This window comes from Camelina sativa, chromosome 15 (genome assembly GCF_030686135.1).
Source record: "Camelina sativa cultivar CO46 ecotype springtype chromosome 15, ASM3068613v1".
NCBI lineage: Eukaryota > Viridiplantae > Streptophyta > Magnoliopsida > Brassicales > Brassicaceae > Camelina > Camelina sativa.
In genome coordinates, this window is record NC_141894.1 from 6,701,370 (window position 1) to 6,726,359 (window position 24,990).

The window sequence follows — 24,990 nt, forward strand, 5'->3', positions numbered from 1 at the left end:
TAAGAAGATACGGATTTATCATGCTTTACGTAAATGTTATATACTAATTCATATAGAAAATTTTGATTGAAGATATATAAAAATATTGATAGTGAGGTTTGCAGAATCTAGCCAATAGCTTAGCTTAGTGTATTCTGACGGCAAATAAAGAACCTAGCTTAGTGTATTCTTTTGCAGATCTACTTCTTTTGTCTCTAGCTTAAGATGTATTCTCCAATAAATTTTGAGAATTAATAGTATAAATAAGAAACGTTATGGCCTATAAAAGAGCAAGACAACAATCATTATATTTTCTAATATTATAAGTTATCAACAAATTTTACTATTATTGTATCTCCCAAAGAAGATATAAATCAAAGTGGGAGTACACTACAGCACCAAATCAGAAACCCCCCTATAGAGATTAGAGGAATCATGTGGTTTGTTTAATTGATGTGATAAATTTAGTGCCATGCAGCACATAGAAAATAAAATAAGAAAAGTAACTTATATCCAACGTTCCAAAATTAATCCTTATGTACAAACAACTTACAACGTTAAATACTTTAATACCTTATTCTTCTCCCTTTTATCTGTCGCTACCAATTACCATGCAGGTGGCAACTTTTATATTATAGTTTTATACGAATGTCCATTGTCCATGAACATATTTTTTTACACTTTACAGTGTCAACTTTAGCTATTTATTTGTATATACCGATTAATAGTGAATCATCTATATTCTATCATTCTATGTTCACTTTTGCTATTGTTTATTATCTTAGTTGCATTTGCCTGTTCTCTCGCATACGTAAACTTCAAAAAGTTTCTTTCATTTTTTCCAAGATAAGAAACTGGGCTCATATTAGGCCTACGGAGAATGAAAGAGCTAGGCCTTTTTTAATAAACAGGCCCATTTGAGTGACCCGATTATTAATGAACCGGTTACGTAAGAGTTCGGTTAGGTTATTGATACTTTATCCATCACCCTCTACTTGGCTGAGAGGGTTTCTGGATAAGGAAATGACGTAAATTAAAAGTACGAAAGGGGAAGAAGACTCGAAGAGGTTCTCTTTGTTTGGGCTTCGGACAAAGATTAAGTGAACACTCAAAAGAATAAAAATCACAAATTTCTTGGTTAAAACTTGTTTTGCGTGAAGAAGAGACCTATCATCATCATCATCAAGTGACCCTAAAGGTATTTGCTTTCAATTCAAAGTGGCGGTAACTGGTTTAAGGTGAATCTGTGTGCTTTACCCACTTCGCGTCATTCAAAGAATCAAAGCTCTTCTCTCTCTTTCCAACTTCAATTCCCTTGATTCCATGGCCATCTCTGTAACGCTTTGAATTACTAAAGTCCCTAAATTTCCGATCTTTTCGTCTTTGTCTCCCCTGTTTCGCGAGTTTCTGTTGAGTTTGTGTCAAAACCCTAATTTTGACTTCAGCCCTAATTCGATTCTGGTTTCACACTCATAAATTTCGAAGCTTTCCGTGTTTTTGATTCGCATGAGGATTTGAGTAAGCAAGGAAAAAGATGTCAGTGGAGAGATCTATTGAAGCTTGGGAAGAGGTTCAACGACATGGGCAAGACTTAGCTGATCGACTTGCTCAAGGTTTTACAGGTTTGATTCAGATAAACCCACCTTCGTTTCCATGGCCGCCTGTCGTTACAGAGATGAACCTTCACAAGGCAAAACTGTTCGATATCGAGTTCCCAAGTCAACATTTCAGTGTTATTAAGGATTCTAGTTTTGGTATTATTAATCAACCAATTAACGGTGTCTCTGCGATTCTCGATATTGGGAATAAGATTGGTCAAGCTGGTGTTGATTTTGGTGCTGGATTGAACGTTATGGTTCAGCAGTTCTTTAGGAGGTTGCCTTTGCCTATACCGTTCCTGCACGACGGGAATAACAACCTTGTTGTCTCTGTGGAGAGTGAAAGGAGCCATATGGCTTATGTGAACACAAAAGGTGATTTGGGATTGGCTGCAGAACGGTTGAGGGATTCAGGGTTTTCTAAAACAGATGATACTGCTTCTGTTACTATGTCTGAGGAGGAAGTTGCTGATTCCTATCTAAGAACGGCTGGATTGCTTGGAAAATCGAAGGTACTTGTTTTCAACAGATTTTGAGGCTTCTTGTTCTCCTGTGTTTCACCTGAATTTGTGTGTGGTTTATAGCATTATATAAATAAATGTCTTGCCTTCAAGTTTGATATTGCTGCATGGATATCTCTAGATTGAGTTGCAACGTAAGTTAGCTTATAGAGAACGGGTTATAGAGAATGAGGATGTATATCTTTTAGATGTATAGATGCTGGTTTGATCCTGATTTGGTGAGACTAGAATTAGGTTTGTGGTAATGTCACTGTGAATCCGGAAGAAACTAGTGATATTTGGAAGCTAATTAAATATAAACCTACTGGGGAGTAGTGATGTTTTGAAGAAAATAATGCAAGCTTGGACACTGTGCTGTGGGTTTTGAGGTCCTTTTTTTTTGCTGCTGTTTAGAGAAGTTACTGCAAGACTGAAAGTTATTTCTTTATGTTTGTTTTTCTCTCTCTCTCTCTCTCTCTCTCTGCCTATTGATCTAGTAACTGTATAATTCTCGAGGAATGCAGGGAACAATTGATATGTCATCAAGTTATGACAGTAGGACAAATGGTATGGAACATTCACTGGCAGCCAGAGGAGACCTCTGGAGGGTAGAAGCTTCACATTCGAGTTCTACTGCAAGCGATGGAAATTCGTCTCTCTTTCTTCTCCAGCTTGGACCACTCCTCTTTCTACGCGATTCAACGCTTCTTTTACCGTTACACTTGTCAAAACAACACTTGCTCTGGTATGGATATGATAGGAAGGTATGGTTCAACAAAATTTCCTACTTCAATGAATCTTCTCTCCTTTTAGAATTCTATCCTGAAACTCATATAATTCTGTTAATTGGCTTGGCAGAAAGGTATGCATTCACTCTGTCCAGCTATATGGTCAAAGCATCGAAGGTGGCTTATGATGTCAATGCTCTCTCTCAATCCTTTAGCTTGTGTAAGCTGCTCTTTCCCTTAAAGCTACTGTTATGTTCTCACTTATCTGGAACTGATTCCCTGAACTTTTCGTATTTGTGCTTGGGACAGTCATTTATGGATGTGCAATTCCCAAACGGGCAGTTGACATATGTATCTGGCGAAGGACTGACGATAAGTGGTTTTGTGCCTTTCTGTGGCGGTCTTCTTCAAGCACAGGGCCAATATCCAGGAGACATGAGATTTAGTTACTCTTATAAGGTTAGATAGAGATAGGAACCCATCATGATCCATATGGAGCTTCTTCTCATAGTAAACTTAATTGTGGTTTTGTAAATCTCTTTGTTTGTGGAACAGAATAAATGCGGAACCCGAATCACACCAATGGTACATTGGCCTGACAAATCATTTGCTTTGGACCTTGCTCAACCCTTGGCTTGGCGTAGATCTGGACTACTGATGAAACCGACAGTTCAAGTCAGGTATACAGCTTTATCTAACTCTATTTCCCTCTTAACTGATAAAGAATTTGTTGAACTTACATAATTCATAAAACCGGAGCAGTGTATGTCCCACATTCGCTGGAAGCAATCCCGGGATCAAAGCAGAAGTTATTCACTCGTTGAGGGATGATTTGAATCTGATATGCGGCTACGCGCTCAACGCACATCCTTCAGCATTTGCCTCTGTATCTGTAAGCAAACCTTCTTCTCTTTTCAGTTCTCTCAAACCTGACTGTTTTTTTTTTCCTCTCTCTTTAGTTACCATAACTTCTCAATCGAAAACTGCAGTTGGGTCGGTCGAAATTGAATGGGAACATTGGACGAACGGGAATAGTTGTTAGAGCTGATACTCCACTTGCAAGTATTGGCCAGCCTTCTTTCTCTGTCCAGTTTAATAACGCTTTCGAGTTCTGAATCTTTCCGCAATAATCACATAGAAAGATTACAGTTTACATGTACATATGTTCGAAAAGACTGTTTTTCCCTTCGGTAACTTTTGTATATGGTAGTTTACTACTCAGTTAACTCACAAGTCTGTGTCTCTGTAAGTCTGGCAGATATTTTCACCACGTTAAAGATTACAGTTTCACATTGCTTGGTTTCAGGCTTTCAGCACATCGAAGATGTTATTCACATGTTAATTTCTTTTGTTAAAAGGTTTTGAAAATAAATTAAGTGTATTAAAAGTAGGCAATTATATATGTCTTGTGGCCAGTGGGTCACTGACACTTACAGTTGGATCGTAGGACCTTAAATACTAAACGTTACAAATATATCAAAAGTTGGTACACGACATTGACTGCAAACCTAATTAGAGAACCCGTGCTTTTTTTATTTTGTTTATTCTAATAATCCATCCAATTTGACGATGTTTTGACCCAAAGGAAACTTAACTACGTACATTTTCTCTGATTTTTTTGGTTATAATATAAGAGGAAGAAAATGTTCTTTGAACGAATTCCAAATGCCGTACATATTATCATAAAATAGTACGAAATACTTTGTGGACTCGATTCTTTATTGAGAAAATTGTTACGTTAGAAAGTAGTACTGAAGAATTGAATAAAGGTTCCACTGAAGGAAATGACTTAAAGTTTGAGAACTGTTCGACGACTATTCATTATTGTTAATTATCAAAAACGATGAGTGGTTACTTTTATATCTCGAGTCTAATAAGATTGGCTTTGACTTGTCTACGACTAGTAGATTTATTCTTTGATCGAAGGTTCAATGAACGAATACGAATGGTTTGGAACTAACAAGATAAAATATTACGAAATCCGATTAGAAATTTCCTCTCTTGGAAATTATACAAAGAAATAGACGGAAAAGAAGAAAACTACAAATTAATTCAAGAGAAAGAAACCAAAATTCGAGTTATTAAAATAATGGAAATAAAAACATTTCACGTTCCAAATTAACATGTGAATTCGAGAACAACAAAGGTTGACGCAAACAACTACACATTGACTGATACTTGCGTTTAGATTTTATGAATATCCTTCTCAATTTTGTTTCTTGATATCTAATCTACGATGTCTGATAATGCTCATTCGCTTCAACTATAATCTTTTTTCTTAATAATTTTTTAATAAAAAGCTACAATGATCTAAGATGGACGAACACCATTTCTTCTGTGGTGAAAATATTGACTCTTGGACGTAGAAAAATCTTGTAAACAACACCACATTAATATATCCCCTACTATATATAAACCACGTACGTCAACGTTCTTCTGTAATCTAAAAGTTAAAAACTCTACCTTAATTCGTACTAGGCTATTACCTCATCATATGATTTCTTATCATTATCTTCATGCCTCTACTGCTATACATCCATCTGCTAGAGACGATCAGATATAGATTGAAATAACGAAAAGGAAAAAACTAACAACAACAAATAACAATAACAATAACGACAAGAAAAATCATATACTTAGGCAATCCACGTCAAATACATTTATGGATTTAACCGAAACAATGTTAGAAGTATCTGTTTTTGTCTACGTGTATACCTTAGTACCTTACCTATGACTCTATGAGCCAGAATACACTAATTACGACCGCACGTACCTTTAAAGTTTCATTTATTTTTCCTAGACGAAAAAAAAAAGCCAAGAAAAAGTTGTATGTCTCCATCGTGGAACTTGCTGCGTTAACTATTACTATTTCGTCTTCTTGCTGGTGTGTAGGTCGAAGACTCTACCCGAACTATATAGCGGTATCCAATTGACTATAATAGTTTTAGAAATTTAATTATGACGCCAAGTCCCACCAAATCAAAGCATAATGGTGTTCACAATTACTTCAAACATCTAATATCCATGATATTAAAGACCTTTCGATTTTTTTCATAATGTTTAGTGTTTACAAAATTACATACGATTAATTATATTAAAAAAACAGACAAAAAGATCTTATATTAACCCAATTTATATATGTGCCGTACCATAACCATTCTAATGATTAAACTATAGTCATTGTATATAAAGACTACCAAACGGTCCATACCTTGTAATGGAGCCAAAACGTATAATAAAAATTATGATCAAATATTATAGTTTTTTTTTTAAAGCATCTATAGTCTATCCTTTTATGATATCAATAATCTATGAATAGTAAACTAGAAAAGTCTCAAACGATGCGTGCATAAAATAAATATAGTAAAATATACAATATTTTCGAATTAGAGGGAATTTTGGTGGACGGTGTAGAGTCGTTAATGTTGTGGGAGGCGAGTTACTGGCAGTACTTGGACGAACGAGGGATGTGGACTTTGATTGCAAGAGAGTTAATGTCATTAGATTTGATTATCAGTTCCATGAAGTTGTATGATGTTATCTTTGCTATGGATTGGTCGGATCGGTACAAAAAACATCTAGATTGTCATCGGGGAAAGTAGCACTTGAGCGGTTTGGAAGAAAGTTGGTATTTCACAGAATGAAACCGACGTCAGAGTGTCTCGTGATCTCGATCATATAGATATGGAAGATGATCGAGAATGATTGTGAGACCTATTTGGTTACTATTGCTATGCCTAAGTTGGTGGGACAATCTACGGTTAGAGGTATTTGGGTGGTTCAAGAGTTTGAGAATGTATTTCAGTCATTGCAGGGATTACTACCATGTTGGTCTAATCTCTTGACGCCTTACAGAATGACTCCAACATATGCAATATTTGTGAAATATGCAATATTTTAGAACTAATATACATATATTTAATTATTTTAAGAATCATTCAATGTTGAATTGTTAATTAGCATAAATATTGTAACTAAGATATATTAATTGTAAACTAAAATTTATCAGGTTTTATGAATTATTATCTAAAAGCTAATTTTAATATTTTAATATTAAAATTTGAATTGTATATATTATACTGATTATAGTATGTGTGTAAATTTTAAAATTTTTAGTACTTTCAAAGTTATTAGATTAGTATTGGTTTAGGATTTAGAAAGAGTTTTAATGATTTTATGTTTTTTTAAAATCTTGCTGATTTTTAAAATCATAGGAAATTAGAAAATAAAAATGAAGGATTCTAAGAGATTGTTTAGGAAGTTTTTTTAAATCTTGATGATTTGTTTTTCCTAATCTTGTCAAATCTTTCATAAAATCTTTCACAATCTTTCTATTTGATGAAAGAGTTTTCATGACTTTTGTTATGAAGGAAATGATATAAAATCCTAAACCAATAACATAAAATTTGAATTCATTAACAATCCAAGATTCTTTTGTTTTACTTGAATAACATAAAACTTTTAATGACTTTTTAAAACTCTTAATCCAATAACACTAGATTTATCAAGACTTTAGATAACTTTTTACAAATCCACAACCAAAACACAAAACTTTTAAAGAGTTTTAAAAAGTCTTGATTGAATAACAACATATTTTACCTAACTTTTAAAGTCATTAAAATTCTTTCTAAATTCTAAACCAATACCCCCTCTAAGAATGTTTTGATTAATTAGTGAGATTAACATATATAATAAATGAACTATTTTTTTTTTTAAAGAACATACAATACCACTTGTCAGCTTCTTAGACCATGAATTTTATTATATAAGATAACTCAATTTTTCTTAAGTTTATATTTTAGAATTTTTTCTTTCTTTTTTTTTCTTCTTTCTTTCAGATCACCTAAATATTAGTCATTATGCTTTTTAATAGTTTATTCTTAATTAAGTCGTCTATAGGAATCAAAAGATAATAAAAATATACATCAAAGAAAATAATAAAAATTAAAATCTAAATGAAGAAGAAGATTCAAAATGAATGTATATTGAATATTGATGTATACAACAAACTCGCTGGCTCCATCTTTGTTTTTCCACACAACCTGACCCACTATGTTTATATCATACAAGTAGCACATTTTAAATCCTATCCTCCTATTCAATTTTAAAAATTGATTTATTACTTATTTAAAAACGATAGAAAAAGGCCAAAATATATGAATATTATTCATTTTTAAAAAATAGAACTTTTGTTAGATAAATGTTGACTTACTCATCTCCTCTCCATTTTTCTCAAATGTCTTCCCCATTCGTCGTCACATTAAGCAAATAAGGGGCATCCCTCGCTACGCTTCTTCACTCTTCTTCTTCTTCTTCTTCTTTCCATCGCCAACAAAAATCTCTCTCTCTGCTCCTCTCAACAAAAATAAATAAGAATCTCGACTTTAAATTCCATTTTTCATAATCAGATCTTCCATACACAAAATTGAATGTTGAAATGTCGTTCAATCGACAACTTCTCTTCTTCTTCTTCTTCGTCTCTCTTATACTCTTCTCCGGCTTCGCATCCTCCGCAACATTACCCAAAGAAGAAGGTATTGTATTTGTTTTATATGATTTTTATCTGTTTGATGATTCGATTCGGTTTTAAACGATTTTGTTCTCTCTCTCTCTCTGTAATTTTGGCAGTCGAAGCTTTAAAAAGCGTAGCGACGGCGTTGAAGAAGACTAATTGGAATTTCTCGGTGGATCCATGCGACGAAACTTCATCTGAAGGCGGATGGAGGAAACTTAACCAGCCTAAGGGCGCCGAAGACGCCGTTACTTGTAACTGCTCCTCCGGCACTTGCCACGTCACCAACATGTGCGTTCTCTTTTTTTTATTTCTCTCTCTCTTCTTCCCTTTTTTTTTTTTCACGCCATAAAACCATAAATATTTTAGTTTTAGGCACTGAAGAAATTAAATATATATATATATATATATAGTGTTGATGAATTTTAAAATTTTAGACTTTGTTTGAACTTTGAAGTAGTAGGTCTCTTTTTCTAAGCTTATTACTATCCCAATGATTTTATTTAATTTTATTCCACTTGTTTTTATTTAATCTTTAATACAAATTATACAAGTAGTAGCTTTTTATAGATGCTTCAATCTAGACAATTTTATTGACGCCGTCGCTATTGACCCCTTTTTTTTTTTTTCTTGACGCGTCCGTGAATCTAATAAAAATAACTAATTTAATCTTTTACCTCCGTGAATCTAATAATGTTTTTCGGGCTGATTGAACTTGGGCCGACAATATAATGGGCCTATGAATTTCGCAAACCGCTTTTTAAAACCTCTTTTTTATTTTATTTTCCCTCTTAATTCTTGTTAAACACAGAACTCTCAAGGGACAAGACCTTCAAGGATCTCTTCCTACAGATCTTTCAGGACTTCCTTTCTTGCAACAGATGTAAGCAATCATAAATAAAGATTAACTCACTCACCAATTTTTCAATATCTGTTAGTATAATAATCTCTCACTTTAACTAACTTAACTGTCGTCATACACTCTCTTCTTTCTCGACAGTGATCTGACTAGAAACTATCTCAACGGTTCCATTCCTCCCGAATGGGGATCCTCATCACTTATATCCATGTATGAATTTATGCCTTTCTCTTTTCACATGCGCTTAATTTATGTATAGAGGTTGATTGAGTTTTGTTTTGTTGGCATGATGGTGAAAATTCAGCGAACTACTTGGAAACCGGATTACTGGTCCTATCCCAAAAGAACTTGCAAACCTTACAAACCTTTATAGTCTGTGAGTACACTTCTTTTATCTCTCGCTCTTCACTAATGTTTCAGATTACTCTTACTTTTGTTTTTTTGTTTATAATTTCCGGAACATTTTGTGGTGTTTTTTTTCAGTGTCTTGGAATACAACCAACTCTCAGGAAAGTTACCACCAGAGCTCGGAAATCTACCCAACCTTCAAAGACTGTAAGAATTTTTTTGCCAAGTTCTCCCAAACTGTTCCTCTTTTTTTTTTTTTTTTTCTTTATATAAATAAAAAACAATTACTGGTCTTTGCTGGTGTTGAGAATATGTTTTACTCTTTGTAGGTTTCTTAGCTCAAACTACTTGACCGGGGAAATCCCAAGTACATTCGCCAAACTTACTAATTTGACTGATTTGTAAGTATTTCTGTGTGTTTTATTTGATCATCGAACATATGTTTGCTGGAGATTTTCTGACTTTTTGTTTTATATATATATATATTAGTCGTATTAGCGACAACCAGTTCACTGGTACTATACCAGATTTCATCCAGAATTGGAAAGGACTTCGGAAACTGTAAGCAATACTTCCAGCTTAATGTGATTCTTTCATTTTTCGATGTCCGTATTGGATACTTATAAAATATTGAAATGTTTGCTTTGCTTCATCAATCAGGGTTATTCAAGCAAGTGGTTTAGTTGGACCGATTCCTAGTGCCATTGGTCCTCTGGGAACCTTAACAGACTTGTTAGTACACAAACTTTGAATGTTGGGGTTCATTATTTCCGCCTCTCATGGACGGCCACACCTTCAATAATGTATATTTACTCTTTTCACTATTTGAAATTTTGTAGGAGAATCAGTGACTTGAGCGGACCTGAATCTCCATTTCCTCCCCTACAGAACATGACATCGATAAAGACATTGTGAGTTTGAGCATAAGACTATACGAATATGGTATTGGTTTCTTCCCACATTCAACTAGCTAATTTCCATTTCTGTTCGTTGCAGGATTCTTCGGAACTGCAACCTTACAGGAAACTTACCTGATTATCTTGATCGCAGAACCTTGAAAGTTTTGTTAGTAATCTCTTTGTTTTTCGGAAAACATAACATCGGTTTATCTAAGATAAAAGAAGAATTAAATCTGACATTGTGAGACTCATTTCGCAGGGATCTTAGCTTTAACAAACTGAGTGGACCAATCCCCCCGAAATATTCCGCTCTTTCAGATGTAGATTACATGTACGCTCTCCTCTTCTTTCCTCTGTTTCACTAAAAGCTTTCTGTGGATGGAGCAACGAAATTTTTTTTCGTGACCTTGCAGATATTTTACAAGCAACATGTTAAACGGGGTAGTACCAGCCTGGATGTTAGACAAAGGAGACACGATGTGAGTTTTTTTCATCTGTATATACAAGACGGTTTATTTTTGTAGTGACAACAGACGATGTAACATTTTTCTTTGGTTATTCTTTCTTTAATTGCAGTGATCTTGCTTACAATAACTTTTCCAAAGAAACCAACACTGAAATGTGTCAACAAAATTCCGTGTAAGAACAACTATAAACATTTCAACTTCTTATGCCTCCGAATTCGCAATAAGCTTACGGTTTTTTTTTATTCTTTTTATTTGCAGGAATATGTTTTCAAGCACAAGCCCTTTAGTGACAAATAACTCGTAATTCTCATAACTTTTAAAAGATTTGGATCTATATAACACTTACTAGAATATTCATACTACGTTCTTTTCTTGTTACAGCTCAAATGTTTCCTGTCTGAGCAAATATGTGTGTCCTAAAAGTAAGTCGGTGAAGCTATATACATTATAAAACCATATCTGCGTATCTGATTTTCTTCTTTTTGGTCAAAACCCGCGTATCTGATTTGTCTTCGGTTACTAATTATTTGTTCTCAGCTTTCTACGGCCTTCATATAAACTGTGGTGATAATGAGATTACAAGCAATGGGACTAAATATGATGCTGACACACGGGATACAGTGGGTTTCGACAATAGTGGAAACGGGTGGGTTTCTACCAACACGGGACACTTCTTGGATGATGATCGGACTAACATTGGAAAAACCAAATGGTCGAATTCATCAGTGCTTAATATAACAAATTCCAGCATAGATTCTAGGCTTTATACACACGCGCGTCTCTCGGCCATCTCCCTCACGTACTATGCATTGTGTCTGGGAAAAGGAAACTATACGGTTAATCTTCATTTCGCTGAAATTATGCTTTATGATAAACACTTGTATAGCAACTTGGGAAGAAGATTCTTTGACATATACGTTCAGGTAATTTGATTAAACTTTTTTTCTTGATTGTCAGAAATATTGTATAGAAGAATCAATTGGCTGGTGTGACATTTGCAGGGTAAACTTGTGGCGAAAGATTTCAATATTGTTGATGAGGCAAAAGGTGTGGGAAAACCTGTTGTTAAGAAATTTCCGGTCACTATTACAAATGGGAAACTGGAAATAAGATTGCAGTGGGCTGGGAAAGGAACTCAAGCTATTCCTGCGAGAGGTGTATATGGTCCTCTCATATCGGCTGTATCGGTAGATCCAGCAGGTAAGCTTTGCTAAACCTCAAACTATCTCTGAGAGATTGTTCCTTTGTTTGAGTGTTTTTGTCTCTTGACTTTATCTCCCATGATCTTGCTATAGACTTTATTCCACCAAAGGAACCTGGCACTGGATCTGGTGGGGGAAGTTCTGTTGGTACTGTGGTTGGTAGTGTAATCGCTTCGACAGTGTTTCTTGTGCTTTTAATCGGAGGTATATTATGGTGGAGAGGCTGCTTAAGACCTAAGAGTCAGATGGAAAAAGGTAGGTACAGACGTACAGTAGAACCTCTATAAATTAAAATAAAATTATAATTATTCAATAATATATGTATAAAATCTAAAATAATAAATATGTAATTTTGGACACTATTCGATAATATAATAAAATAATAATTTTTTTGAAACTCAATAATATAAATGTTCTCATCAATAATATATATGTTCTCATCAATAATATAAATTAATAATTATATAAAATTATCTAAATATATGTATATATCTACACATTAATTTTTATTAGAGTTTATTTTTAATATTTTTATTATATAAAAATCTTTGAATGCTATCTTGAAAACATGATAATTGTTATTTTCATTGTAATTGATTTTATAAAAATATTAGTTATAAAAATTAAATCTTATTTTTAATATTTTGTACCAAATTAGGAAAGTCTCTCTATAAATTAATAGGTAAATTAAAACTGTCTATAAATTAATAAAATTTCATGGTCCCGTTTTATTAATTTATAGAGGTTTTACTGTACTTAGATGGCTTTTTAACATTCAAATTCATTCAAATTCATTTTGTGTTATGTGTTTCTTCCTAAAACTCAACTGTGTTTCTTCACCTCAGATTTCAAGAACTTAGATTTCCAGATCAGTTCGTTCTCGTTGAGGCAAATCAAAGTTGCCACGGATAACTTTGATCCTGCAAACAAGATCGGAGAAGGTGGTTTTGGTCCTGTACACAAGGTTAGCATCATACATACTGTGAAATGGCATTGTTATGAGAGAAATAAAGATGTATGATATATGATCTTTAAGGGGTTGTCAATTGTATGAATACAGGGAACATTGACTGATGGAACTGTAATCGCGGTGAAGCAGCTATCGGCGAAATCAAAACAAGGGAATCGAGAGTTCTTGAACGAGATTGCTATGATTTCGGCTCTGCAGCATCCACATTTGGTTAAACTATATGGATGTTGCGTCGAAGGTGACCAGCTCTTGCTAGTTTACGAGTACTTGGAAAACAACAGTCTCGCGCGAGCTCTTTTCGGTTAGTCATCCCTTTTTAAAGCACCTCATAGCTTAAAAACGTTCTTTTCAATCCAATTTTTGTTTTGCTCAACAACAATGTTTTTTGTTTCTATCAATTTAAAGGTCCACAAGAGACTCAGATACCACTAAATTGGCCAATGAGGCAGAATATTTGTGTCGGGATAGCGAGAGGATTAGCATATCTCCACGAGGAATCAAGACTCAAGATCGTACACAGAGATATCAAAGCCACTAATGTCTTGCTAGACAAGGATCTAAATCCAAAAATCTCGGATTTCGGACTTGCTAAGCTTGATGAAGAAGAAAACACACACATCAGCACACGAGTCGCCGGAACATAGTGAGTCAATCAATCACAAATAAGAATTTTCACCTTTGTGCTGACCAATGAGAGGCCATTTGACATAAGAATCTTCTAACCAAAACAAATTTCTCCTTTTTGCAGCGGATATATGGCTCCAGAATACGCCATGAGAGGCCATTTGACAGATAAAGCCGACGTCTACAGTTTTGGCATTGTTGCTCTGGAAATAGTTCATGGAAAGAGCAACACGAGCTCACGATCCAAAGCCGAGACCTTCTACCTTCTTGACTGGGTAAATCTCGAAAACCCTGAAACATAAACCTTAAACCCTAGATCATTGGATCATATGTATCTCAATTTTCTTCCACAGGTGCACGTTTTAAGGGAGCAAAACAATCTGGTGGAAGTAATAGATCCAAGGCTAGGAACAAGTTACAACAGACAAGAAGCAATGACGATGATTCAGATAGGGATGCTCTGCACCAGTCCAGCTCCGGCTGATAGACCTTCCATGTCGACTGTGGTGAGTATGCTCGAAGGCCACTCAACGGTGAATGTTGAGAAGCTTCTTGAAGCTTCTTTCAACAAAGGAAGTGAAAAGGACGAAGAGAGCGTGAGAGCGATGAAGAGGCATTACGCCATGATAGGTGAGGAGGAGATAACGAACACGACAACCACCGACGGACCTTTCACGTCGTCTTCCACGTCAACCGCAAACGCCAGCGATCTTTACCCTGTGAAGCTTGATTCTGCTTACTGGAACACCAGAACTTAGTTATGGGGGTTCTGTTTTTGTCACAAAATGAAAAGAAAATTATGGAGTAAGTTATTATGACGTTTTTGTATTTTGCTTTTGTAAAGTTTTTTATTTTGTTTTTTTGTTTTTATGATAATTATTTTATCTACGACGATCAGAAGATTACATTACATGAAACTGAAAGCGAGGCTGTTTATTTATCTTAAGAGAATCAAAATGTCCTAAAACACTTAAGATGAGATAATGCTGAGTGAAGACATGTACATGTTCTGTTAACATCTCTTTTTGAACAATAAATACATATATATTATTTAGGACAATTCTCATCAACAATATAATTCTTTTTTTACAACAGAACACAAAAATAATTTTTGTTTCTAAATTTAGCATATTATCTCTAAAATTTTTTAAAAATATTACTATTTTAAAATTAAATCCTAATACTAATACCTAAATGCTAAACTCTATCCCCTTAAAACTATAATTTAAAATAAAAAAAAAATAAATCTGTGGAGTATTTGCTAATTTTTATCTATAAAATTTGTTTTAGTGTTTTTTTTTTCTTTTTTTTTGTGCACCAAAATTTGTTTTAGTGTAATATTAAGAAAATTGAGATTAATTAAGATAGAATGGAGCAGTCTCTCTCCTCTAACCTAATTCTCTCCCACCTCTCTCCTCTCTAAATAAACAAACTAGTCGCCGTCTCTGTTTCGGCCAATGTCTGGTGGCTTTATAGCCCCGGCGTTGTGTCTCTTTTGTGTTTAATTGCTTTTTCTTCTTGCCCCTGTCCTTGTCTGGCCATGGATTGTCTTCTTTTGCTAGTTCGGTGGAGTCTCTCCTTTCTTTTGAAGATCCAGATCAAACCCGTTTTGATGCTCGGTGGTTTTTAATCGAGGGGTTTCTTCTTTCAGAAAGTTGGTTTTGATTCCGTGTTTCGTAATCGATCTCAATCCCACCAAGTTAAGCGTGTTTGGTATATCTCCTGTTTGCTTGATGATGCCGTTAGTTGTTGTTTGTGAGATTAGTATAGTGGTTTGTTGAGTTCCAAGTCCTTTGTTTAGAGGTCTGTCTAGGGTTGTATGGCGTGGCCATGGGTTCCGTTAAGGTTCTTTGTGGTTTGTTAGGTTTGAATAGTTGGATATGGCTCGGGTTTTTGGTTTTGATTTTGGATCTTTGCTCTACCTCTATTTCGAGTCCTCTTGCTGGATTGTGGTGGTGGGGTTTCTCTGGGTTCGCTCTTGGTGTTAGTCATTTGGATGGTATCTTATTGCTGAGTCACCTACTAGCCTCTCTTTGAGTTTCTTTGTGAAGTTTTGGAGTTAGGTTTTAGTCGAAGCAGTGAAATCGTTCTCTAGTTCTTCTCTTGCGAGGATGTCACCAGTTTTATGTTTGTAGGTCGCTGAAATTGGGTCGACGAATGTCCGTGTCTGAAATTGGGTCGACGAATGTCCGTGTGTAAGAACATTTGATCTTGCGTGGCTTCTCTCCAGTCGATTTCAAAGTTTTCTTTGTCCCTAGGGTTTCTTGCTCTCATCGTCTGGCTGGTGAGGTACTTGGGTAGTTGTATTTGTGTCTTTGGTCGCGATGGTATCTTGCTTTCCTCTCTGTCGGTTTTGCTTCTGGTTTGGCGTCTGGTTTGGCGTCGGTGTGAGACTTGATCCGGCCTAATTGGTGCTTCTGACTCATAATGTTCTCTAGAGAAGCAAAGCGGAAGCGGGAGTATCTCGTGCATTTGTACAATTATAGTGTTTAGGTTTTATTTTCCACAAATCATTTGTACCTCTTTAGATTTTTGCTTAAGTGTTTGTTTTTAATCAGTTTCCCTCTTTTGGGCTAATGACTCTGGGGACATTCAATAGTACGCCAGCTCTTGTAATTTCTAACTTGTATCCTTCTTTGGCTCATTAATAAAATTCAGATGACAAAAAAAAAAAAATATTAAGAAAATTTAAGTGAAACAAGAAAATGGAAAATTTTCAATATTATTATTTTAATACTATATATTAATAATAAATAGAGATTGTTACGATAAAATTAAAATTCTATTTTTGTTACGAAATCGTGAATATATGAAAATAACAATAATTAATTTTTGGGGTATTAAATCGGATGCTTATATTAATATATGTATTTTTCTTCCACCTTTTTTTATTATCTTTTTTTAATAACGTTGACTTACTTTTCTCCTCTTCAGTCTTCGGGCATTCGTCGTCACATACTCACATCATATCATACTCATAGGCAACGCCTTCTTCACTCTTTCCATAACATCGCATGTCTCCGTCCTCTCACAATAAAATCTCTAATTTAATTTCATTTCCCAAAAAAAATCAGATCTTCCATTAAAAATTGAATGTTGAAATGTCGATCAGTCGACAACTTCTCCTCTCTTCTTACTTCTTCATCGTTTTCTTCATCTTCTTCTCCGGCTTCGTATCCTCTGCAACATTAGCCCCAGAAGAAGGTATTGTATTTGTTTTATATGATACTTATGTGTTTGATGATTCGATTCGGTGTTAAACGAATTTGTTCTCTATCTCTCTATCTCTCTCTCCATCTGTAATTTTGGCAGTCGAAGCTTTAAAAATCGTAGCGACGGCGTTGAAGAAGACTGATTGGGATTTCACGGTGGATCCATGCAACGAAACTTCATCTGACGGCGGATGGAGGACTCTTAACCAGCCTAAGGGAGCCGAAGACGCCGTTACTTGTAACTGCTCCTCCGGCACTTGCCACGTCACCAACATGTGCGTTCTTTTTTCATCTCTCTTCTTCCCTCTTTTTTTTTTTTTAATTTTTTTACGACATAAAATCATAAATATTTTAGTTTTAGGCACTGAAGTAGTAGGTCTCATTTTCTAAAGCTTATACAATACCAATGACTTTTTAATTTAATTGATTCCACTTGTTTTTATTTAATCTTTAATACAAGTACTAGTAGTAGCTTTTATAGATGCTTCAATGTAGACAATTTTATTGACGCCGTCCCTATTGACTTTTTTTTTTTTTTTTTAATTTTTCATCTACACCGACTTCTAGCTATTGTTATACTTTTTATATGTTTATTGACTATACTATTCTCTAACTTAAACTTTATTAACAACAATACATCTAACTACTATTTTACAATTCTTCTCTTTTCCTCTGTTATTTCCATCTCTCTAATATTTTCTCTCTCCTTCCATGGTTTCTCTAATTGTCTCTATCTCTTTCTTTCTCTCATTACCAAACTCAATCATTTCTTCTCCATTCTCTTGTCTCTCTTTTATCTCATACACTTTCATTTTTCAGTCTTCTTATCCATCCTCTCTTTATTTCTCATCTTCAAACTATAATTAGATTGATGTTTGATTTGAACAATAAGTGAATGATGCTTTTCAGATGTAGAGAGGTTTAATTTTGGATTTTAGGTGTTTTTGGTGGATGTAATTTGGTGGGAGTTAGAGAATTTGCAATTTAGGTTGCTGATTCAGTTATGATTTGTGAAATTATTCTTTTAAAAAGAGAATACTTTCCTCAAGTTAGACTATCAAACTTTGTTCAATAGTAAAACCATATTACCGAATCCATGATAAGCAAACCATGTGGTCATAGTTTGGTGGATATCCATGTGGTCATAGTTTGGTGGATATGTTTGGATGTTCATAAAAAAAATAAAAACAAAAATATTATGATGCAATGATAAGCAATCCATGTGGTCATAGTTTAATATTTAGAGTTTAAATGTTTAGGATTCAGGGTTTAAATGTATAGCCCAATTATTTCCTTTTTACTTGAACACCTTGATCATATATATCCATGTGGTCATAGTTTTGTGGATACACTTGGATGTTCATAATATATATATATATATATATATATATATATATATATATATTTTGATGCAAAACAATAGTAAAATCATATTACCGAATCCATGATAAGCAATCCATGCGGTCATAGTTTAGGATTTAGGGTTTAAATGTTTAGGATTTAGGGTTTAAATGTATAGCCCAATAATTTCCTTTTAACTTGAACATCTTGATCATATATATCCATGTGGTCATAGTTTGGTGGATACACATGTGGTCATAGTTTGGTGGATGTAGAAAAAATATAATTATAATCTACTAATTCAAAAAAAAAATATAGCAATATACATCTTAAAATGTATAAATAATTTAATTATAATCTATTGTATAAAAATGAACAGATAAATTTTTGATAATAACTAACTAAAATGTCACAACAAAGAAAAGAATAAAAAGGGAGATAGAAAACAAAAAAAAACATAGAAGAAAACAAAAAAAAAAAAAAAAGAGAAAGAGGAAAAATACAAAAAGAATTGTCTGTTGTTATTTTCTCTCTACTTCACCCACTTACCTTCTATTTCTCTGAGGACAAAAATGTAAAAGGGATATGGACATATAAGCATAAAACTACAGTAAAACCTCTATAAATTAATACTCTATAAATTAATAAAAACTATAAATTAATAAATTTTGCTGGTCCCAAGTCAGGCCAGTGTAAAAATTAACAAAATTCGATAAGATAATAAGATAATATTTTTTTGAAATCTCCATGTAAAATATGGTCTCAATAATATCATAAATTAATAATCATGTAAATTTACATATATATATAGTGATATAATAATGTATGTTCTATATAACAATTGTAATGTTGTATTTTCAAACTATAACTATATCTCTAAAATATTTTATAACATGTCATAAACATAGTTAAATTTTAAAGTTTTCAATTTTTATATATATGCATCATTTACAATTTAATAATTTGACAGACTATATTAATACTATTCATAAATTTGAATTTATGTATGTCATGTGTATAAGTCAATTTGCCTATAGTATTTGTAATTATTTGTCAAAAATATTTTCTAAATATTATAAGCTCAATTCCTAAACCATAAAATTTACAACATTGGAAAATTATGTATTTTGCTAAAATTATGTATTTTGCTAAAATTATCTCAATTCATAATTTTTAAAAATTTAAACAATTAAAAATATATATATAAATTAATAATAATTATTTTATAGTGTAAATTAATAATTAATAAATTAATAAAATATCTTGGTCCTAATATTATTAATTTATAGAGGTTTTACTGTAGAGAAAATATAGGGAGTTTGCAAAGTGGATTTTCCTGAAACAACTCAACACCAAAGTGGGTGTGGGTGTCATTTACTTTTTTTTTTTTTTTTTTTTTTTTTACGCGTCCTTGAATCTAATAAAACTACCTAATTTAATATTCTTATTACAGTAGTTATTACGTCCGTGAATCTTACTAATGTTTTTACTTTCGGGCTGATTGAAATTGGGCCGACAATATATGGGCCTATGAATTTCGCAAACCGCTTTTTAAAACCTGTCTTTTTATTTGTTTTCCCCTCTTATTTCTTGTTAAACTCAGAACTCTCAAGGGACAAGACCTTCAAGGATCTCTTCCTACAGATCTTTCAGGACTTCCTTTCTTGCAAGAGATGTAAGCAAGCAGAAATATTCACTCACTCACCAAATTTTTTTAACCCTCTCTACTGTTCTTCTTATTGTTTCAATATCTGTTAGTATAATAATCTCATTTTACTCTTCTTTCTCGACAGTGATCTGACTAGAAACTATCTCAAGGGTTACATTCCTCCCGAATGGGGATCCTCATCACTTATAGCCATGTATGAATTTATGCCTTTATCTTTTGATATGCGCTTTATTTATGTATAGAGGTTGATTGAGTATTGTTTTGTTGGCAATGATGGTGAAAATGATACAGCTCACTACTTGGAAACCGGATTACTGGTCCTATCCCAAAAGAACTTGCAAACCTTACAAACCTTTATAGTCTGTGAGTACACTTTCTTTTATCTCTTGCTCTCACTAATGTTTCAGATTACTCTAACTTATGGTTTTTGGTTTATAATTTCCGGAACATTTTGTGGTTTTTTTTAGTGTCTTGGAATACAACCAAATCTCAGGGAACTTACCGCCACAGCTCGGAGATCTTCCCAACCTTCAAAGACTGTAAGAAGTTCTACCAGACTGTTACTCTTTTTTTCTCTCTTTTCTTTGTAGGTCTTTGTTGGTGTTGATACTGGTCTTTGCTGGTGTTGAGAATATGTTTTATTCTTTGTAGGCTTCTTAGCTCAAACTACTTGACCGGGGAAATCCCAAGTACATTCGCCAGACTTACTACTTTGACTGATTTGTAAGTATTGCTGTGTTTTTATTTGATCATCGAACATATGTTAAGTTTTGCTGGAGATTTCTGACTTTTTTTTGTTTTATATATATTTTTCCTCTCTTGGTGTATAGTCGTATTAGCGACAACCAGTTCACTGGTACTATACCAGATTTCATCCAGAACTGGAAAGGACTTGAGAAACTGTAAGCAGTCCTTTCAGCTTAATGAGATCTTTCACTTTTCACTTGTTACTTATAAAATATTGAAATGTTTGCTTTGCTTCATCAATCAGGGTTATTCAAGCAAGTGGTTTAGTTGGACCGATCCCTAGTGCCATTGGTCTTCTGGGAACCATAAAAGACTTGTAAGTACACAAAATTTGCATGTTGGGGTTCATTATTTCCGCCTCTCATCTCATGGGCTGACTCACCACCTTCAATAATGTATATTTACTCTGTTCCAAATTTGAAATTTTGTAGGAGAATCACTGACTTGAGTGGACCTGAATCTCCATTTCCGCCAGTAACCAACATGAAATCGTTGAAGTATTTGTGAGTTTGAGCCTCACACTAGACGAGTTTGGTTTTGGTTTCTTCCACCTTCAACTAGCTAACTTCTGTTTATACTCGTCGCAGGATTCTTAGGAACTGCAACCTTACAGGACACTTACCTACGTATCTTGGAGAGAGGATAGCCGTAAAGAATTTGTTAGTAATCTCTTTTTTCTACGGCAAGCACAAAATCGACTTATCGAAGATGGAAAGGAATTTAAGCTGACATTGTGAGACTCATTTCGCAGGGATCTTAGCTTTAACAAACTGAGTGGACCAATCCCCGATTCATATGCCGCTCTTTCAAATGTAGATTACATGTATGCTCTCCTCTTCTTTCCACTGTTTCACCAGAAGCTTTCTATGGAGCAATGAAAATTTTGTTTTGTGACGTTGCAGATATTTTACAAGTAACATGTTAAACGGGGAAGTACCAAGTTGGATGGTCGACAAAGGAGACACGATGTGAGTTTTTTTCAGCTATATATATTATACAACACAGTTTATTTTTGTAGTGACAACAGGCGATGTAACATTTTTCTTGGGTTATTCTTTCTTTAATTGCAGTGATCTTGCTTACAATAACTTTTCCAAAGATACCAGAACTGACGAATGTCAAGAAAAATCCGTGTAAGAAGAACAATAAACATTTCAACATCTTATGCCTTCGAATTCGTAATAAAGCTTACAAGTTTCTTGATAATTTGCAGGAATACGTTTTCAAGCACAAGCCCTTTAGTGACAAATAACTCGTAATTATCATAAATTTTTAAAGATTTGGATCTATATAACACACTCTCACTAGAATATTGGTAAACGTTTTGTTTTGCTACAGCACAAATGTTTTCTGTCTGAGTAAATATGTCTGTCCTAAAAGTAAGTCTTTAAAGCTACATATACATTACAAAACCATATCCGTTAACACCTATCTGATTTATTTTCGGTGATTCCTTCCATATCATTTGTTCTCAGCTTTCTTCGGCCTTCATATAAACTGTGGTGGTAATGAAATAACAAGCGATGGGAGTTTGTATGATGCTGACACATTTGATGTACCGGGTTTCTATGATAGTAAAAATGGGTGGGTTAGTAGCAACACGGGAAACTTCTTGGATGATGATCGGAGTAGCAATTTGGCAACCCAAGTCAAATGGACGAGGTCATCAGAGCTTGATATATCAGATTCTAGCATAGATTTTAGGCTTTATACGCAGGCGCGTCTCTCGGCCATCTCCCTCACTTACATGGCATTGTGTCTTGGAGAAGGAAACTATACGGTTAATCTTCATTTCGCTGAAATTACGTTCGATGCAAACAATTTGGGAAGAAGATTCTTTGACATATACGTTCAGGTAATTTGACATATACGTTCAGGAATATATATTGTATAAATGAATCAATTGGGGCTGATGTGATATTTGCAGGGTAAACTTGTGGCGAAAGATTTCAATATTGTTGATGAGGCAGGTGTGGGAAATACTGTGGTCAAGAAATTTCCGGTCACGATTACAAATGGGAAACTGGAAATAAGATTGCAGTGGGCTGGCAAAGGAACTCAAGCTATTCCTGTGAGAGGTGTATATGGTCCTCTCATATCTGCTGTATCGGTTGATCCAGGTAAGCTTTGCTAAACCTCAAACTATCGGTAGATCCAGGTAAATTTTGCTAAACCTCACACTATCTTGCTCTAGATTTTGATCCACCACAGGAAAAACCTGGCTCTGGATCTGGTGGGGGAAGCTCTGTTGGTACTGTGGTTGGTAGTGTAATTGCGTCGACCGTATTTCTTGTGCTTTTAGTCGGAGGTATATTATGGTGGAGAGGCTGCTTAAGACCTAAGAGTCAGATGGAAAAAGGTACTTAGATAGCATTCAAATTCATTTTGTGTTATGTCTCTTTGTTCCTAAAACTCAACTATGTTTCTTCACCTCAGATTTCAAGAACTTAGATTTCCATATCAGTGCGTTCTCGTTGAGGCAAATCAAAGTTGCCACGGATAACTTTGATCCTGCAAACAAGATCGGAGAAGGTGGTTTCGGTCCTGTACACAAGGTTAGCATCATATTGTGAGAAACAAATGAATGACATATGATCTTTAAGGTTTGTGATCAATTGTATGAATACAGGGGATATTGAGTGACGGAACTGCAATCGCGGTGAAGCAGCTATCGGCGAAATCAAAACAAGGGAATCGGGAGTTCTTGAACGAGATTGCTATGATTTCGGCTCTGCAGCATCCCCATTTGGTTAAACTATACGGATGTTGTGTCGAAGGTGAACAGCTTTTGCTTGTTTACGAGTACTTGGAAAACAACTGTCTAGCGCGAGCCCTTTTCGGTAAGTTAACCTTACCTTTTTAAACCACCATATAGCTTAAAAACGATTCTTTCCTCAATAACAATGTTTTTGTTCCTATCAAATTAAAGGTCCTCAAGAGACACAGATATCACTAAACTGGCCAACAAGGCAGAAGATTTGTGTCGGGATAGCGAGAGGATTAGCTTATCTCCACGAGGAATCAAGACTCAAGATTGTACACAGAGACATCAAAGCCACTAATGTCTTGCTGGATAAGGAACTAAATCCAAAGATTTCGGATTTTGGTCTTGCTAAGCTTGACGAAGAAGAAAACACACACATCAGCACACGAGTCGCCGGAACATAGTGAGAGTCAATCAATCACAAACAAGAATTTTCACCTCTATCAGATATATGTTCTAACCAAAACAAACTTTTTCTTTTTGCAGCGGATATATGGCTCCAGAATACGCCATGAGAGGCCACTTGACAGATAAAGCCGACGTCTACAGTTTTGGCATTGTTGCTCTTGAAATAGTTCATGGAAAGAGCAACACGAGCTCACGATCCAAAGCCGAGATCTTCTACCTTCTTGACTGGGTAAATTATCATCAGTTCACCTCCAAAACCCTGAAACATAAACCTTAAACCATAGATCATTGCATCATATGTATCTCAATTTTCTTCCACAGGTGCACGTTCTAAGAAAGCAAAACAATCTGGTGGAAGTAATAGATCCAAGGCTAGGAACAAGTTACAACAGACAAGAAGCAATGACGATGATTCAGATAGGGATGCTATGCACCAGTCCAGCTCCGGCTGATAGACCTTCCATGTCGACTGTGGTGAGTATGCTTGAAGGCCATTCAACGGTGAATGTTGAGAAGCTTCTTGAAGCTTCTGTCAACAAAGGAAGTGAAAATGACGAAGAGAGCGAGAGAGCGATGAAGAAGCATTACGCCATGATAGGTGAGGAGGAGATAACGAACACGACAACTACCGACACCAGCGATCTTTACCCTGTGAAGCTTGATTCTGCTTCCTGGAACACCAGAAATTAGTTATGGATTCTGTTTTTTATTTTCCCAAAAAAAAAAAAGGAAAATATGGAGTAAGTTGTTATGACGTTTTGTATTTTACTTTTTGTAAAGATTATTTTCATATACTCCCTCTGTCTCACAAAGATTGATGTTTTGGAATTTATTTTTGTCCCACAAAGATTGATGTTTTGTAAACTTCAAGAAGTAATCATTTCAAATATTTAAATTTTTGAATTGTTATTGGTTTATATTTTCTCTCTCTACCAAAAAGTAATTATAAATTAATTTACAAATAAAAACTAAAAATTTCTTAATATATGTGAAAGTCTCAAAACATTAATCTTCATGAGACAGAGGGAGTATTAATTAAGTATAATTAAGACAAATAGATGATTACGTTAACAGAAACAGAAAATGAGGCTATTTATTAGGAGTAATTGATCTTAAGAGAATCAAAAAGGTCCTAAAACAATTTAGATAATAATGCTGAGTCA

The 24,990-nt window shown here is 34.4% G+C and overlaps 3 protein-coding genes across 6 annotated transcripts; all 3 read left to right on the top strand.

The window, feature by feature from the left end:
• Nucleotides 1–934: 934 nt before the first annotated feature.
• Nucleotides 935–4,097, top strand: LOC104745763 (uncharacterized). Its single transcript, XM_010467097.3, has 7 exons — nucleotides 935–2,089; nucleotides 2,602–2,841; nucleotides 2,936–3,025; nucleotides 3,115–3,264; nucleotides 3,361–3,485; nucleotides 3,568–3,697; nucleotides 3,795–4,097. The coding sequence occupies exons 1-7, from the start codon at nucleotides 1,514–1,516 to the stop codon at nucleotides 3,918–3,920; spliced, it is 1,437 nt and encodes a 478-aa protein (XP_010465399.2). The 5' UTR covers nucleotides 935–1,513; the 3' UTR covers nucleotides 3,921–4,097.
• A 3,711-nt stretch (nucleotides 4,098–7,808) lies between these two features.
• On the top strand, nucleotides 7,809–14,626 carry LOC104745764 (putative leucine-rich repeat receptor-like serine/threonine-protein kinase At3g14840). Its single transcript, XM_010467098.2, has 24 exons — nucleotides 7,809–8,339; nucleotides 8,434–8,608; nucleotides 9,129–9,200; nucleotides 9,318–9,386; nucleotides 9,481–9,552; nucleotides 9,660–9,731; nucleotides 9,854–9,925; nucleotides 10,014–10,085; nucleotides 10,185–10,256; nucleotides 10,364–10,435; nucleotides 10,521–10,589; nucleotides 10,683–10,754; nucleotides 10,837–10,902; nucleotides 11,000–11,062; nucleotides 11,149–11,190; nucleotides 11,272–11,312; nucleotides 11,428–11,813; nucleotides 11,892–12,090; nucleotides 12,186–12,347; nucleotides 12,938–13,056; nucleotides 13,153–13,363; nucleotides 13,468–13,705; nucleotides 13,811–13,961; nucleotides 14,040–14,626. The coding sequence occupies exons 1-24, from the start codon at nucleotides 8,243–8,245 to the stop codon at nucleotides 14,442–14,444; spliced, it is 3,069 nt and encodes a 1,022-aa protein (XP_010465400.1). The 5' UTR covers nucleotides 7,809–8,242; the 3' UTR covers nucleotides 14,445–14,626.
• Nucleotides 14,627–16,618: 1,992 nt separating this feature from the next.
• On the top strand, nucleotides 16,619–24,730 carry LOC104745765 (putative leucine-rich repeat receptor-like serine/threonine-protein kinase At3g14840). Of its 4 annotated transcripts, none has more exons than XM_010467099.3 (24): nucleotides 16,619–16,890; nucleotides 16,999–17,173; nucleotides 19,843–19,914; nucleotides 20,033–20,101; nucleotides 20,200–20,271; nucleotides 20,376–20,447; nucleotides 20,560–20,631; nucleotides 20,739–20,810; nucleotides 20,900–20,971; nucleotides 21,087–21,158; nucleotides 21,243–21,314; nucleotides 21,407–21,478; nucleotides 21,558–21,623; nucleotides 21,726–21,788; nucleotides 21,869–21,910; nucleotides 21,994–22,034; nucleotides 22,131–22,510; nucleotides 22,583–22,775; nucleotides 22,850–23,014; nucleotides 23,092–23,210; nucleotides 23,285–23,495; nucleotides 23,585–23,822; nucleotides 23,906–24,056; nucleotides 24,149–24,730. In XM_010467099.3, the coding sequence occupies exons 1-24, from the start codon at nucleotides 16,788–16,790 to the stop codon at nucleotides 24,515–24,517; spliced, it is 3,033 nt and encodes a 1,010-aa protein (XP_010465401.2). In that variant the 5' UTR covers nucleotides 16,619–16,787; the 3' UTR covers nucleotides 24,518–24,730. The 4 variants fall into 4 exon arrangements, with proteins under 4 accessions (XP_010465401.2, XP_087343950.1, XP_087343951.1 ...); XM_087487825.1 differs by having other exon boundaries at nucleotides 16,637–16,890; nucleotides 21,407–21,467; XM_087487824.1 differs by lacking the exon at nucleotides 21,994–22,034 and having other exon boundaries at nucleotides 22,231–22,510.
• Nucleotides 24,731–24,990: the final 260 nt, after the last annotated feature.

What these genes read in the sequence shown, in the direction of transcription:
- LOC104745765 (XM_010467099.3), top strand. Translation starts at nt 16,788, where the DNA reads ATGTCGATCAGTCGACAACTTCTCCTCTCTTCTTACTTCTTCATCGTT. An exon ending in TAAATATGTCTGTCCTAAAA is followed by an intron (nt 22,035 to 22,130) that starts GTAAGTCTTTAA and finishes ATTTGTTCTCAG; the next exon opens with CTTTCTTCGGCCTTCATATA. An exon ending in TAAGAGTCAGATGGAAAAAG is followed by an intron (nt 23,015 to 23,091) that starts GTACTTAGATAG and finishes TCTTCACCTCAG; the next exon opens with ATTTCAAGAACTTAGATTTC.
- LOC104745763 (XM_010467097.3), top strand. Translation starts at nt 1,514, where the DNA reads ATGTCAGTGGAGAGATCTATTGAAGCTTGGGAAGAGGTTCAACGACAT. An exon ending in GATTGCTTGGAAAATCGAAG is followed by an intron (nt 2,090 to 2,601) that starts GTACTTGTTTTC and finishes CGAGGAATGCAG; the next exon opens with GGAACAATTGATATGTCATC. An exon ending in CAGCATTTGCCTCTGTATCT is followed by an intron (nt 3,698 to 3,794) that starts GTAAGCAAACCT and finishes CGAAAACTGCAG; the next exon opens with TTGGGTCGGTCGAAATTGAA.
- LOC104745764 (XM_010467098.2), top strand. Translation starts at nt 8,243, where the DNA reads ATGTCGTTCAATCGACAACTTCTCTTCTTCTTCTTCTTCGTCTCTCTT. An exon ending in CTTACTAATTTGACTGATTT is followed by an intron (nt 9,926 to 10,013) that starts GTAAGTATTTCT and finishes TATATATATTAG; the next exon opens with TCGTATTAGCGACAACCAGT. An exon ending in ACACGAGTCGCCGGAACATA is followed by an intron (nt 13,706 to 13,810) that starts GTGAGTCAATCA and finishes TCCTTTTTGCAG; the next exon opens with CGGATATATGGCTCCAGAAT.